The sequence below is a fragment of the Mustelus asterias genome, chromosome 17 (assembly GCF_964213995.1).
Source record: "Mustelus asterias chromosome 17, sMusAst1.hap1.1, whole genome shotgun sequence".
Lineage (NCBI taxonomy): Eukaryota > Metazoa > Chordata > Chondrichthyes > Carcharhiniformes > Triakidae > Mustelus > Mustelus asterias.
Genome location: NC_135817.1, coordinates 19,688,570 through 19,704,779, shown reverse-complemented (window position 1 = coordinate 19,704,779; position 16,210 = coordinate 19,688,570). Strand labels below are relative to the sequence as shown.

The 16,210-nt window shown below is 42.9% G+C and overlaps 1 protein-coding gene across 2 annotated transcripts in view; it reads left to right on the top strand.

Moving 5' to 3' along the window:
* Positions 1-16,210, top strand: part of LOC144506361 (rho GTPase-activating protein 6-like) — a 725,901-nt gene that overhangs the window by 570,207 nt on the left and 139,484 nt on the right. For both annotated transcript variants that reach the window (XM_078232372.1, XM_078232373.1), the window contains exon 3: positions 11,487-11,558. In XM_078232372.1, the coding sequence (XP_078088498.1) occupies positions 11,487-11,558 (72 nt within the window). The remainder of the gene's footprint in view (positions 1-11,486; positions 11,559-16,210) is intronic.

The following is a 16,210-nucleotide window of genomic DNA, read 5'->3' as shown; positions in this document are numbered from 1 at the left end:
AGCCTTGCACAAATATGGTCCACTATTACGCACCCTCTGAATCGACCCAGCAAGCCACTCAATTCAGAGCAACTGGGCATGAGTGATAAATTTATGCAATTAAAAGCATGTTGGAAGCAAAAACTGAAAGTTTTTTTTAGTTATTGAAATTAAATGAGTTGGGTTGGTGAAGATGAAAAAATAAAATCCGTGGCTGTTGACTGGCAACTTTGTTTGTTCATTCATAAGTTCATAAGATATAGGAGCAGAATTAAGCCATTCAGCTCATCGAGTCTGCTCTGCCATTTGATCATGGCTGATATGCTCCTCATCCCCACTTTCCTTCTCCCCATAACCCTTCGACCCATTACCAATTAAAAATCTGTCTAACTCCTCAGATTTACTCTCTGTCCCAGCATCCACCGCACTTTGGGGTAGCAAATTCCACAGATTCACAACCCTTTGGGAGAAGTAGTTTCGCCTCAACTCTGTTTTAAATTTGAGACCCCTTATCCTAAGACCTCTCATCCTAGAATATCCCTCAAGAGGAAGCATCCACTCCACGTCTACTTTATCCATACCTTTTTTCACCTTGTATACCTCAATTTGGTCTCCCCCTCAAGTTATGACATTTTTGCTAAATTCCAGAGAATATAGGTCTAAACTGTTCAATCTCTCTTCATACGACAAACCCCTCACCTCTGGAATCAATCTGGTGAACCTCCTCTGAATTGCCTCCAATGCCACTACATCTTTCCTCAAATAAGGGGACCAAACTGTGCACAATACTCCAGGTGCGACCTCACCAATGCCTTGTATAGTTGCAACAGTATTTCCTTACCTTTATATTCCTTTAGCTATAAATGCCAACATTCTATTTGCTGTCTTTATTATCTACTGTACCTGCATACTAATTTTCTGTGAATCATGAATGAGGACACCCAGATCCCTCTATCTGAAGAGAACAGTCAGCTGAAACCTTTTGGAAGTAGGAAGTTTTTGATAGGTGAGGATTGATCTCTTTACCTTCGAGTCTTCAAAGAAATTTTAGCAGCATGCGCAGTTCAGGCCTCTCTGAAGTCCAGATCAAAGAACTTGTAGCGTGGAAGCTGGCCATTCAGCTTTTTTTGTCTGCGCCAACTCTTTAAATGAGCTATGCAATTAGTCCGACTCCCCTGCATTTTTCCCCAAAGCACTGGAAATGTTTCCATTTCAGCTATATATCCAGTTGTCTTAAGAAAGATGCTTTTGAATCTGCTTCCATCATTAGGGTGGAGAGCAAGTGGAGTTTGTGGCCTGGACCAAAGAAAATGAATAGAAATTTCCTCTAATATTGGGATGATTGAATCCACATATTTTGGATGTCAGACAAACAGTCTGATAACAAAGAGAGTGGAGGGTTGAGATAAGTGGGGATTATGTACAGCTGGGTGTTGTCAGTGTGCATGTGGAAAGCAATGTGTTTCTTGGATAGTGTCACCAAGCAGCAGCAGGAGGATGAGAAATAGCAGGAAGCCAAGGATAGATTTTTTTTTGTGGAACACCAGCGATAACAACGGGAATTTGGAATAAGCCATTGTAGATGGTTTCCTGGTGCGGTTAGATAGTTAGGAATGAGGCGGCACGGTAGCACAGTGGTTAGCACTGCTGCTTCACAGCTCCAGGGTCCCAGGTTCGATTCCCGGCTCGGGTCACTGTCTGTGTGGAGTTTGCACATTCTCCTCGTGTCTGCGTGGGTTTCCTCCGGGTGCTCCGGTTTCCTCCCACAGTCCAAAGATTTGCGGGTTAGGTTGATTGGCCAGGTTAAAAATTGCCCCTTAGAGTCCTGAGATGCGTAGGTTAGAGGGATTAGCAGGTAAATATGTGGGGGTAGGGCCTGGGTGGGATTGTGGTCGGTGCAGACTCGATGGGCCGAATGGCCTCCTTCTGCACTGTAGGGTTTCTATGACTTCTATGACTTCTATGAAACCAGGTGAGCACAGTTCGAACCAATTAGCCTCTGGTGAAGAGGTTTTGGAGGAGTATGGTGTAATCAGATGTGTCAGGCTGTAGACATGTTGAGAAGGATGAAGTGAAATAGTTTACTTTTGTCACTGTCATGTAGGAGGCCATTTGTGATCTTGATAAGAGATATTAGTTTCTGTGGCAGGAACGGGAAACCTGATTGCAGGGAGTTCTAGGAAATGTGGGCATAAATTTGAAAGGCAACAACACATTTGGAGACTTAGAAGAGGAAAGGAGTTAGGGCATTGGTGTGCAAGAATGGACGTGTCAAGGGTTTTTTATAGTAGGGAATAATGCTGGTAACTTTGAAATAAAGAAGAACAGTACCTGAGGGGAGAGGACAGTTAATAACATTGGAGCTTGGAATGAGAGTTAGTTGATAGCTTATGGGAATGAGGTAGCAGGAAGTGGGTCTCCTGGACAAGCTGAGATTGGACAGGTCACCAGAGAGGAGAGACACTGGAACATGATGAGTGTTCACTGCAGAGTGCAGGCCTCGGGACTACAGCCTCTCCTCTTTATAAAATACTGGTATAATATTTTAAATAAAGATATTTTACAAATTTTTGTCATTTATCCAGTTGGAATTATCTTTTTAGCATCTCATTGGAGTTTGTTAGGAAATGGATAGTTTTCAGTAATTTATACTTCATATTTGTGCGTGTTGGGCATCAACTCTAGCTTTAAGTTTTTAAGTTTAATTTACATTTCTGAACTGCGTGTTCAGGAGACTTGAGTTTTAGTTTCACTTTAAAAGATGCCTGCATTTTAATGAGGTTTTATGACTCTAAAGTTGGGGGAAGCTATGCTGTTGCTTAGCAACAGGGGTCTACAGAAACAGCAAAAGCAGTATTAGTCAGGTAAAAGAAGATGACCCAGTAGAAAGTAGCTACATAGAATCTGCTGAACATGTAGGGAATGAAGGTAGACAGCAGAGACAAGGTCCCAAACTAAAGAACAGCAAGGTCCCAAAACCAAGGGGAGGGGCAGAAGAAAGTTCCAAGAAGATCTTTTAGTCAAAAAAGAGGAATCTGGAAGAAGATCCTGTTAAGGATGAAGAACAGAGGTTCCAAGTTAAAAGACAGGACTGCAAAGTGCAGACCTGGGGGTAACATGGGCTTGCAAGAAGCCAGAGATCCAAGGAGACCCAAAGGTTGGTGACTCTTTACTATTGGCCTGTGAGGCCGTGGTGTTCTATTGGTAGGGTTGTGTATCTAAGAGATTGTGGAAGGAAAAGCTTGAATGCACGTAATTGAGGGCCAGATCCTGTTAAGGATGAAGAACAGAGGTTTCAAGTTAAAAGGCAGGACTGCAAAGTGCCGGAGAACACCAGAAGGGGAGCTGAAACCCTGGAGGTGGATCCTTGTTGAAGACGTCTGGGAGAAGTGCTGATTAGGTGACGATTCTAAGGCATATTCTTCAAGAGTGGAAATTGGAAGTGTGGTTTGTCTGACCACAGTTTGCCTATTGGTTTACATGGACTGTCTACTTGCTGTGAACATTAAAGTATAAGATAGATTTTGTAATGTGTGTTATCCTTACAAATCTGTATATATCAGTAAAGATATAGCTGGTGAAGGAGTAGTGTATTATAGATCATCTTTTCTTGTTTAATGTTTTATTCTTTGTTAAAAGTTCATCAGCAGTTTCTGTGACTTTTCTGTAGCTGCTCCATGTATCTAAGAAGAAAATAAAAGTTAGGATTTACAAGCCAGATTCCACCCCGGGATCTGACTTGTCCAGTAGTACCATCAGCTGGGCTCATAACAGGTTTCAAAGCTCATAAAAGGTCACAGTTCGAGGTTATGAGGGCAGTTGTTGATACAGCAATTAAGTAGCAGAGAGTGAATTATTAGAAATTGAATGAAGACTAACGTGATGTAATCCTAATCCATGGATGATTGTTCACATTCATGCCCCAGTTCCATAAATCCTCTCACTATGTGGTAATCTTGATATCATCAATCCTTTTATTAATATACTGTACTTGTTGCTGCAAGCGGCAACACACTTTCTGGGATTTAGCGGCGCTCTCTCTTAATCCTTTCACTTCGGGCAGCTGTGGGACATTATAACCAAATCTTTTCACATACTCACGTAATTGTCCCTTCATTCTATCTTTTGCACTAATTTTTGTTTTATGATGGTAAGTATTTATCAATTCTTGGCTATTAATCCTGATTGGTGTTTCCTGGGGGTAAAACAAAAGGTCACTTTGGGGCCAAGATATGGTTCTTCATGTCCATTACTAAATTCCTTTTCTATGGTGGTGTTCCTGTTCTCCTACGTATGCAGCTTGTATTAACTTTGGAGGCTGTTAGAGCTAACCCAATGTACAATTTATATGTGTCTGATTAAACGCACAAAATGAAGGAGATGGTCATTGGCTTCGGGAAGCACGGTGGAGGGCATTCCCCTGTCTACTTCAATGGGGACGAAGCAGAAATGGTTGAGAGCTTCAAGTTTTTGGGTGTCTAGGTCACCAACAACCTGTTTTGGTCCCTCCATGCGGACGCTATAGTTAAGAAAGCCCACCAAGCCCTCTACTTTCTCAGGAGACTAATGTCTGCTACAACTCTCACCAACTTCTACAGATACATCATAGTAAGCATCCTTTCCAGTTGTATCACAGCTTGGTGTGGCTCCTGCTCTGTCCAAGACTGCAAGAAACTACGAAGGGTGATGAATGAAGCCCAGTCCATTACTCATACTAGCTTCCCATCCATTGACACAGTCTACACTTCCCGCTGCCTCCGAAAAGCAGCTAGCATAATCAAGGACCCACGTACCCCGGACATGCACTCTTCCACCTCCTTCCGTCTGGACAAAGAAACAAAAGTCTGAGGTCACGTACCAACTGACTAAGAACAGCTTCTTCCCTGCTGCCATCAGACTTTTGAATGGACCTACCTCACATTAAGTTGATCTTTCTCTACACCATAGCTATGACTGTAACTCCACATTCTGCACTCTCTCCTTTCCTTCCCTATGTACGGTTTGCTTTGTATAGCGTGCAAGAAACAATACTTTTCACTGTATACTAATACATGTGACAATAATAAATCAAATTCAACATGTTGCTTCAGGATGACCCCTTCTCTCAAATGGGCACACAATCACTTCTCTCCGTGTGTTATGCCCTTCCAGCCAAGCTCCTAATGCATAATCTCCCAAATTTACTGCACATGGATAAATATTATGATAAATGACTGCCATCACAAATCAATCCTACGTTTTCATCCAATATATTGCCAGTGGTTAAATCTCACCAACCACTGCGGGTAGATAGAGAATTTTTGTCCTTCATTGCTAGAGGGATGGAGTTTAAAAACAGTGAAGTTGCGTTGCAGCTGTATAAGGTGCTGGAGTACTGTGTACAGTTTTGGTCTTCTTACTTGAGAAAACATGTACTGGCACTGGAGGGGGTGCAGAGGAGATTCACTAGGTTGATTCCGGAATTGAGAGGGTTGGCTTATGAGGAGAGACGGAGTAGACTGGAACGATACTCATTGGAATTTAGACGAATGAGGGGGGATCTTATAGAAACATATCATATTATGAAGGGAATAGAAAAGATAGAAGCAGGGAGGTTGTTTCCACTGGCGGGTGAAACTAGAACAAGGGGGCATAGCCTCAAAATAAGGGGGAGCAGACTTCGGACTGAGGTGAGGAGGAACTTCTTTATCCAAAAGGTTATGAATCTGTAGAATTCCCTGCCCAGTGAAGGAGTTGAGGCTACCTCACTGTTTTTAAGGCAAAGATAGATAGATTTGTGAACAGTAAAGGAATTAAGGGTTATGGCGAGTGGGTGGGTAAGTGGATCTGAGTCCACGAAAAGATCAGCCATGATCTTGTTGAATGATAGAGCAGGCTCGAAAGGCCAGATGGCCTACTCCTGCTCCTAGTTCTTATGTTCTTCTGCTCCAATTAGTAGTTTCACCTTTGACCTGGACAGAATAAGACTGAATCAATCCCCTGAGTTGGCAGGCTGTGATACTATTTTTATCCTCTGAAAGAAAGTTGAATGATCATTAGTGATCCATGAGGGGACTTCGCCCTCATGCAGCTGTCTCATATTCTCTTGGGTTGGTTTCAGCAGCCAGGATCTGAACATGACCGATACATCATTTTGAGCCATTTCTTCTAAGACATTGTGATCTTCCCTAGTGAATGCATTGTTTTTGCCTTATTCTCTAACTCACTCAATATATCCTTCAAATGAATTCTCATTGCCCGATCTTCCTGTATTTGTGTCCTGATTGGTGTTCCCTTCCCAGAGTATATTTGTGAGTTGTATTTTAAGATTTTTAATTGCCCTATTCAGTGTGGCCAGATTTATACAATTTCCCTGTGAAATTCCAGTATTAACCCCTGACGCCAAATAATTTATAAACCCCCTCTTACTTCTGGATACACTTCTGTTTGGAACAGAATTTGCTCGCAGTGACCTGGTCCTCAGTATAATTTTATACCCAACTCAAAGGTATAGCAGATTTTTAGACCGTGCTTGTATTTTCGCCTTGCACCAACTTGGTAATGAAGTTCCCATTAAATTCGGCAGCAAGGGTACTACCACGTGATGTACATTACGAAATAAACTCTTCCCTGTCGGGATCAACACCAAACTTTTTTTTGGTCCTTCCCTTTGTGTGCTGGACAATTTTGTCCATTCACCCTCAGGAGCACTGTTGTTTTTTTTTTAAAAAGGCTGTGGGGCTGTCCACTCTAACATATTCTGCAGATCCCCTTGCGATCATTATTGTAAACCATTGGGACCACACATTTAGACTGTAAAATGGGATTCTTCTTTCCATGGATTATTTTTTGTCAAAGGATGGTGGGATCTGATGTACACTTTGGCTGAAAATTTCCTATCTCAGCCACTGCGGGAATTGTAGCAGGTGAGACAAAAAATCCAGTGGACCATCTAAAGATCTGTTGAGTTTGGGCAGAAATTTCCAGTCATGGGGTGTGCGTGGCCAGTAAATCTCACCCTTTGTCTCAGGGCGGGTGACTGAAAGAAGAGCCCAGAGAGTGGAAAAGGCTCTGCAGCAACACTTGTGGTCAGGCTGCACAACTACAATAATTGGACAGAAGGTCAACACATCGCAGAACATTGCAAAATCCTGTTAGGGTAGGTTTCACGAACAAAGGTTTACGTAGGATTTTTCAATTGGTTGCTCACCGAACATAGACAAACATTAATATGTACCTATTGTAAATATTGCAATTGATGGAGAATGCTAGATTAAAACAGTGATCAAAATACTTTTGGAACCACAATCTTAGGACAGACTGCAAGAAAATTAACTATGTCTGCCTAGTTTTACCTTTTTTAAACTCTGGTCACTGCACACATTTTTAAAACGAGCGAGAGCTAACTTCTCTGTCCTCAGCCCAAAGTATGTTTGGTTTTTCTAAAGTTACAGGGTTGAGAGAGGAACTGAGCCACATAATGCAATAATGTGAGTAGCTCACTGTTGTGTTTAACTGACAGCTCTTTTTTTTTTTAAGAAAAGGTCAGTTATTATATCCCTAGGAAATGCTGGCTACTCATTTCAAGGGTATTTAAAATAAGCTGAGATGCTCAAATCTGAAAGAACTGGTTTGAATCACTTGGGTCGGATCAGTGTAGCTCCTATGGTAGTTAGAAGCAGAGAACTATTATGCACATAAAATGTTCCTTTAACCAAACAGAAATTGACCATTGATGTTGTGAACATTTTGTTTTCCCCAGGAACTGGTAGCATATTATTTTTCTATCTAATAGTAAATAGGATTGTCAAAGCCTGAAATGGAGTCTTGATGTGTGATCATCGAATCCCTACAGTGCAGAAGGAGACCATTTGGCCCATTGAGCTTGCACCAACAACAATCCCACCCAGGCCCTATCCCTGTAATCCCACGTGTTTACCCTGCTAATCCCCGTGATACTAAGGGGCAGTTTAGCTTGGCCAATCAACATAACCTGCTCATCTTTGAACTGTGGGAGGAAACCCATGCAGACACGGGGAGAATGTGCAAACTCCACACAGGCAGTCACCCAAGGCCGGAATCGAACCTGGATCTCTGGAGCTGTGAAGCAGCAGTGCTAACCACTGTGCCACCCATCATGTTGGAATACTCTTTCTAAACTGCAGATAATGACCTTTCAATTGTGCAGGATAATTCCAGTAGTTCAAATCGTTCTTTTTATTTGTTTTTGAGATGTGGGCATTGCTAGCAAGCATGCAATTTATCCTAGTAGCCCTTCAGAAGGGGGGGGGGGGGGGTGCCATCTTCTGAAATCAGTGCATTCTGTGTGGTAAAGATATATTGTTACACAGGAAGTTCAAGGATTTTCACACAACAGCAATGAAGGAACAATGATATATGTCTTGAGTTGGGATGATGTGGAACTTGCATTTGATTGTGTTCTATGCACCTGTTGTCTTTGCCTTTCAGGTAGGCTTTTGAACTACTGTTGGTGAGTTTTGGCAAGTTGCTCAGCCCCAAAACTTATATAAAGATTAAATACTCCAAATTTGTGATCGTGCAAATATCCCCCCATCGCAACTCATCGGCCAGAACTCTACCACCTTGCCCACCACAGAATCGGAGCAGGCGAGGGTCTAACAATGAAAATTTCCATGGGCCTCGGGTGGGACTTTCCAGTCTCGTTCGAGCCTGGTTCAATTCCGGCCGCAGGTCACTGTCTGTGTGGAGTTTGCACATTCTCCCAGTGTCTGCATGGGTTTTCTCCGGGTATCCCGGTTTCCTCCCACAGTCCAAAGGTGTGCGGATTAGGTTGATTGGTCAAGCTAATGGCGATGATCTTTGCGTCGTCGATGGAGATGGGAGAGGTGCCGGAGGATTGGAGGATTGCGGATGTGGTTCCTATTTTCAAGAAGGGGAATAGGGATAGCCCAGGAAATTACCGACCGGTGAGTCTAACCTCAATGGTTGGTAAGCTGATGGAGAAGATCCTGAGGGACAAGATTTATGAGCATTTAGAGAGGTTTAGTATGCTCAAGAATACTCAGAATGGCTTTGTCAATGGCAGATCGTGCCTTACGAGCCTGGTGGAGTTCTTTGAAAATGTGACTAAACACATTGATGGAGGGAAAGCGGTAGATGTGGTTTATATGGATTTTAGCAAGGCGTTCGATAAGGTCCCCCATGCAAGGCTTCTAGAAAAAGTGAGAGGGCATGGGATCCAAGGTGTTGCTGCCCTGTGGATCCAGAACTAGCTTGCCCAAAGGAGCAGAGTGTGTGTATAGATGGGTCTTTTTCTAAATGGAGGTCAGTCACCAGTGGTGCGCCCCAGGGATCTGTTCTGGGACCCTTGCTGTTTGTCATTTTCATAAATGACCTGGATGAGGAAGTGGAGGGATGGGTTGGTATGTTTGCCGACAACACGAAGGTTGGTGGGGTTGTGGATAGTCTGGAGGGATGTCAGAAGTTACAGAGGGACATAGATAGGATGCAAGACTGGGCGGAGAAGTGGCAGATGGACTTCAACCCAGATAAATGGGCGGCACGGTAGCACAGTGGTTAGCACTGCTGCTTCACAGCTCCAGGGACCTGGGTTCGATTCCCGGCTTGGGTCACTGTCTGTGTGGAGTTTGCACATTCTCCTCGTGTCTGCGTGGGTTTCCTCCGGGTGCTCCGGTTTCCTCCCACAGTCCAAAGATGTGCGGGTTAGGTTGATTGGCCATGCTTAAATTGCCCTGTGTCCTGGGATGCGTAGGTTAGAGGGATTAGTGGGTAAAATATGTAGTGATGTGGGGGTAGGGCCTGGGTGGGATTGTGGTCGGTGCAGACTCGATGGGCCGAATGGCCTCTTTCTGTGCTGTAGGGTTTCTAAGATTCTAAGAAATGCGTAGTGGTCCATTTTGGCAGGTCAAATGGGATGAAGGAGTACAATATAAAGGGAAAGGCTCTTAGTACTGTAGAGGATCAGAAGGACCTTGGGGTCCGGGTCCATAGGACTCTAAAATCGGCCCCGCATGTGGAGGAGGTGGTTAAGAAGGCGTATGGTGTGCTGGCCTTTATCAATCGAGGGATTGAGTTCAGGAGTCCGGGGATAATGATGCAGCTATATAAGACCCTCGTCAGACCCCACTTGGAGTACTGTGCTCAGTTCTGGTCGCCTCATTACAGGAAGGATGTGGAAAAGATTGAAAGGGTGCAGAGGAGATTTACAAGGATGTTGCCTGGATTGAGTGGCATGCCTTATGAGGATAGGCTGAGGGAGCTCGGTCTTTTCTCCTTGGAGAGACGTAGGATGAGAGGAGACCTAATAGAGGTATATAAGATGTTGAGAGGCATAGATCGGGTGGACTCTCAGAGGCTTTTTCCCAAGGTGGAAATGTCTGCTACGAGAGGACACAGGTTTAAGGTGCTGGGGTGTAGGTACAGGGGAAATGTTAGGGGGAAGTATTTCACACAGAGGGTGGTGGGCGAGTGGAATCGGCTGCCGTCAGTGGTGGTGGAGGCAAACTCAATAGGGTCTTTTAAGAGACTCCTGGATGAGTATATGGGACTTAATAGGATGGAGGGTTATAGGCAGGTCTAAAAGGTAGGGATATGTTTGGCACAACTTGTGGGGCCGAAGGGCCTGTTTTGTGCTGTAGTTTTCTATGTTCTATGTAAATTGACCCTAGTGGCAGGGGGATTAGCAGGGTAAATATGAGGGGTTACGGGAACAGGGCCTGGGTGGGACTGTGGTCAGTGCAGACTCAATGGACCAATTGATCTCCTTCTGTACTATTCTATGATCCATGATCCACCCCTGCCACAGTTCCAAAATGGCTTATATCAAAATCATAAATGACATTCCATACAGTGCACTCTGGTGCCACCGTATATTGGTGGTGGAGGGAGTGAATGTTTAAGCCTGTCACATCATCCTGGGCACATTGTGGTAACCTGTATGGATATCGAGACAAGGGAACATGTCAAAGAAATCATAGAAACCGTACAGTGCAGAAAGAGGCCATTTGGCCCATCGAGTCTGCACCGACCACAATCCCACCCAGGCCATAACCCCATATCCCTACATATTTACCCGTTAATCCCTCTAACCTATGCATCTCAGAACACTAAGGGGCAATTTTAGCACATCCAATCAACCTAACCCGCACATCTTTGGACTGTGGGAGGAAACCCACACAGACACGAGGAGAATGTGCAAACTCCGCATAGACAGTGACCCAAGCCGGGAATTGAACCCAGGTCCCTGGAGCTGTGAAGCAGCAGTGCTAACCACTGTGCTACCATCCTTGAAGCCAATGAAAATAATTGGAAAATGTGAAAGCCAAAAGTCTTGAGTCTTAAGGAAGGAAGAAAAGACTCAAAACATTGCACAGATCCTAATTTTGTTTGAACTGAAAATGTTTTGTTATATATTTTGTATCACATAATGCCTTAAATATTTTCTGGAGATTGTCCTTAAATTTCCTGTACACTTAACAAATATAGTTTCAATAAATAAATCTTTAATTTTGTTATTTTATTTACAGATGGACAAAAACGGAAAAAATCACTAAGGCGGAAATTGGATTCATTGGGCAAAGAAAAGAACAAGGACAAAGGTGAGTAATCAATGTATCGGCAATGACTCAGAAATTCCCTGGAAACCGAGAGAATTCCGTGCTTGAAAATCAAAGTCTTTGTAAACATCCCCACTTCAGAACAAAAAGCAAAGCTTAGCTGAGGCATGGTATAGAAGTAATCATCCCCGGATTCTGCAGTTTATTTCCGTAGTATCAGTTCAATGACAGCTTTGGTTTAGCTGTAATTTAACTAAGTCTTGGGCAACTGAATGCATAGCCGCCACTAGTGCAGACGAAAACATTGATGATGCTAACAAGTGCAGCGATCTCAGGGTTGGAGGGGGTTACAAAGATGAGGACTGGCAAGCCCATTTGAAGGGATGGAGAGGGGGAGTGAATAAGCTCAACACCATCTAGGACATAGCAACCCGCTTGATTGGCACCCTATCCACAAACATTCACTTCCTCAACCACCAATTCACAGCAGCAGCAGTATGTACCATCTACAAGATGGACTGCAGGAACTCACCAAGGCTCCTTAGCACATTCCAAATCCATGACTGCCATCATCTTAAAAAAACAAGAATAGCAGAAACATGGGAATGCCTCTACCTGGAAGTTCCCCTCCAAGCCACTGGCCATCCTGACTTGGAAATATATCACTGTTCCTTCTCTCTCGCTGGGTCAAACTCCCTCCCTAACAGCACTGTGGGTGTACCTACACTGCGTGACTGGTGACTGCTCCCCACTGCCCCCTCAAGGGCAATTAAGGATGGGCAATAAATGCTGGTTCAGTTAACAAAGCCCACATCCCTTGAATGAATTAAAAACTCCCCAAAGGTAGGGGAGTCTAAAACTAGAGGGCATAGGTTTAAGGTGAGAGGGGAGAGATACAAAAGTGTCCAGAGGGGCAATTTTTTCACAGAGGGTGGTGAGTGTCTGGAACAAGCTGCCAGAGGTAGTAGTAGAGGTGGGTACAATTTTGTCTTTTAAAAAGCATCTAGATAGTTACGTGGGTACGATGGGTATAGAGGGATATGGGCCAAATGCGGGCAATTGGGATTAGCTTAGGGGTTTTTTTAAAAAAAAGGGCGGCATGGACAAGTTGGGTTGAAGGGCCTGTTTCCATGCTGTAAACCTCTATGACTCTATGTCTTGAGACATTGGGAAACAGATCAGTAAGGCTTGGGGTGAAGGATGACTTAGTGTAGGTTGCTGTATTCTGAACGAAGTGATCATGTTAGAGTTTTGCATACCTCACAAATAAAATAAAATGTGACACTTGGGTGAAGTCCTTGACAACTGTTAAATGAGGCAAATTATTGAAGGAGTGATTCTGTGCTTTAGCTGTTTAAGTGTTGACATGTTTGTGACTATAACTTCCTGAGAAGACAAAGGAGTGAAACAGTCTGCCAATAAATTAATGTGTCAAGCTTCACCAAGGGCTGCTCTGTTCATAAGTGCCAACATGGAAGGTTCTGTAACACATCAGCAAATAGATGAAGATATCTGAATATATGCATTGAGCACTTTGCAGGTCTGTATTAAGGAGGCCTGGTTTGTTGACTGGAGTCTTTCTACTTGAGAACTTTGGATTTGTACCTTCTAACCTGTGAAGATTAAGTCATTTATTTAAAATATACTTAATAAAATTACTAAAAAGTGTCAACTCGTTAATGGTTAGAGGGGAAATATTCTGATGTAACTTTGGGTTGCACAATAATTAGTCCCAAAGTTAGAATAGAATATAATCATAAAATCCCTAGCATGCAGGAGAAGGCCATTCAGCCCATTGAGTCTGTAACAACTCTCTGACAGTGCATCTTACCCATGCCCTATCCCTGTAACCCCATTTATTTACCCCACTAATCCCCGTAACCTACACATGTTGGGACACTAAGGGGCAATTTAGCATGGCCAACCCACCTAACCTGCACATCTTTGGACTGTGGAAGGAAACCAGAGCACCCAGAGGAAACCCACTCGGACACTGGGAGAATGTGCAGACTCCACAGAGTCACTAAAGGCCAGAATTGAACCCGGGTCCCTGGCGCTGTGAGGCAGCAGTGCTAACCACCCAGTAAAGCAATGTTAATGTCAGATCATTAGAAAGACCCTTCACGTGTCTTGCAAGAATATAATAGTTTTGTTGATTTTAATCTATTTTTGACTAGTCTGCTGGCATTGCATTAACGATAGGCTTGAATACTTTGTGGACAACCATAGAATAGAATAAAATATCAGTTTTGCACTTTATTATGGTATGAAGAATTGCTTTGGCTCCAATGGATATGGTTCAAATTGTGATTTGTCTCGCTCTTTCATCCTGGGCTCAGATTGGATTTTTCTATTAATCTTGGGATATAGGCAATACTGGCATTCCTCCTTGCTCTTAAGGAGGTGATAATAGGCCAACCTCTTGACCGAGTGAATGGGATCTCACAGTGCTGTTGGGTAGGGAGGTCCAGGATGAAGGAATTATGATAATGCCTATTACACCCTTACAGCACCTCGTTTGGTTCATTCACTTCTTCAGTATTTTACTTTTTCAATGTCTACTGAAATAAAAAGACAAAACTATAAACTATGAAGTGATGACAGGTTATTGAAGTGAAGTATTAAAAATCTTTGGGCAGAATGAAAGGGCTGGAGTTCTCGTTATTTATAATGTTGTATTATTGCTCTTTGAACGTAATTTTAAAATCAGAGCTATGCAATTTATGGGTAAAGGGTTCTCTTTCATACACCCAACTACAGAAATCTGCAATTTGCTTGTCTCAAAAGTTTAGAAAGAACCATAGAAATTATATAGCATAGAATGGAACCATTCAGCCCATCTTGTCCATGCTGACCCGAAGACACCCAGGTACCCTTTCTAATCCCATCTTCCCCTGCAAGCCCTGCAACTTTCAGCACTTAAGGTGCAGGGCAAGGTACTTTTTAAAGGAGTTTAGCGTCTCTGCTTTCACCATTAACTCAGCCACCACCCACTGTGTAAATATCTTTCCTCATGTACCCTCTAATCCTTCTGCTACTTATCTTGAATCTATGACCCCTTGTTTTTGAACTCTGTGAAGGGAAACCGGTTCTTGCTGTCTACTCTATCTCTACCCCTCCATAGTTTTGTATACCTCAACATGTCATCCCTCAACCTTCCTTGCTCCATGGAAAAAAAAACCTCTCCAATCTCTCCTTGTAGCTACAGTTTTCCAGCCTTGGCAACATTCTAGCAAATCTTCTCTGCACTCTCTGTGGAGCAATTACGTCCTTCCTGTGATGTGGTGATCAAGCTGAGGCTCCTTTGTTAGCGTCTTCCAAACCTGCGACTAGGGCAGCAGATGCTTGGGAACATCATCTGCGAGTTTCCCTTTAAGCCACACACCATCTTGACTTGGATCTCTATTACTGTTCCTTCACTGCTGCTGAGTCCAAACCCTTGAACCCCTAACATTCACTATGTATGTACCTACGCCAAATGGACTGCAGTGGCTCAAGAAGGAGGCTCGTCACCACCTTCAAAGGCAAATTAGGTTGGGCAACAAATTCTGGTCTTGCCAGTGATGCACGCATTTATGAAAGTTTTTTTTAAATGTACCAGTGTCAGTGCTACTTAAAATGTATATACAATTGGTAATTGCAAATAGAACTCTTGAGTACTGCATCTATTTTTTACACTTGCAAATCAGTTTGTTCTTAGTTGTGGGCAAACTACTGGATTGAAGTAGAGCCTTGTATCATTGGTGTCAACTGTCTTTCATTTGTTGCTATCCTTTGATCTTACTACTGCCACAAGGCAACGAGAATTAAAGTGAATGATGGCATCACATAGCAGCTGATGTCATTGTGTTGTATGTTGCTAACAACACTCAAGACTTTGCCTAACAACCAGTTATACCCGTCACTGGGGAAATGAGGATGCCATTTCAGAAAATGGAAAAATGGGCAAGTTGTATAGTCTGCAGCATGAATTAATTTACAGTATAGTTGGTGATGTCGGAAAAGTTCCATGTTTTAACTTTGTTAGCAGGAGTGTATTTATGCTATGGAGTGGAGTTTTATTAGCTGAGAATAGTTGACATTTGAAACTAAGCCCACAGTTACTTGCTATGGCTATTTATCAGTTTAGTAGCAACAGTAGAAAGGGAATTTCTGATGAGAGCAGTTCCTTACATATGCACTTTTTTCTTTCAAATCAGATTTTTTGATCCTTTGTGTATTCATCAAAGCAGTTAACATTGTTACTGAGGATACCACAGGAATCAAATGTTTCCCATTACGAAGTGCAACAGAAATGACTTCTCTTGGTTTTGAACTAAATTTAATTACCAGCACATCTCAGCAATGAGAATTCTCTTTTTTTTTAAATTAAATAATCATTGAAAACTATTAAAATGCTTCTTTTGCTTTACTACATAAAACATCATGGCTCCTTTTGTCAGATTTTCAATTGTCTGTATTAGGCAACATAGACATAGAAAGTAGGAGCAGGAGTAGGCCATTCAACCCTTCAAGTTTGCTCCATCATTCAATATGATCATGGCTGATTTTCTTTCTCAATGTCATATTCCCACTTTCTCCCCATACCCCTTGATGCCATTAAAATCTAAACAAATTATCTATCTCTTTCTAGAACATACTGAGTGACTTGGCCTCCACAACCTTCTGTCGTAGAGAATTCAAAAGGTTCATTA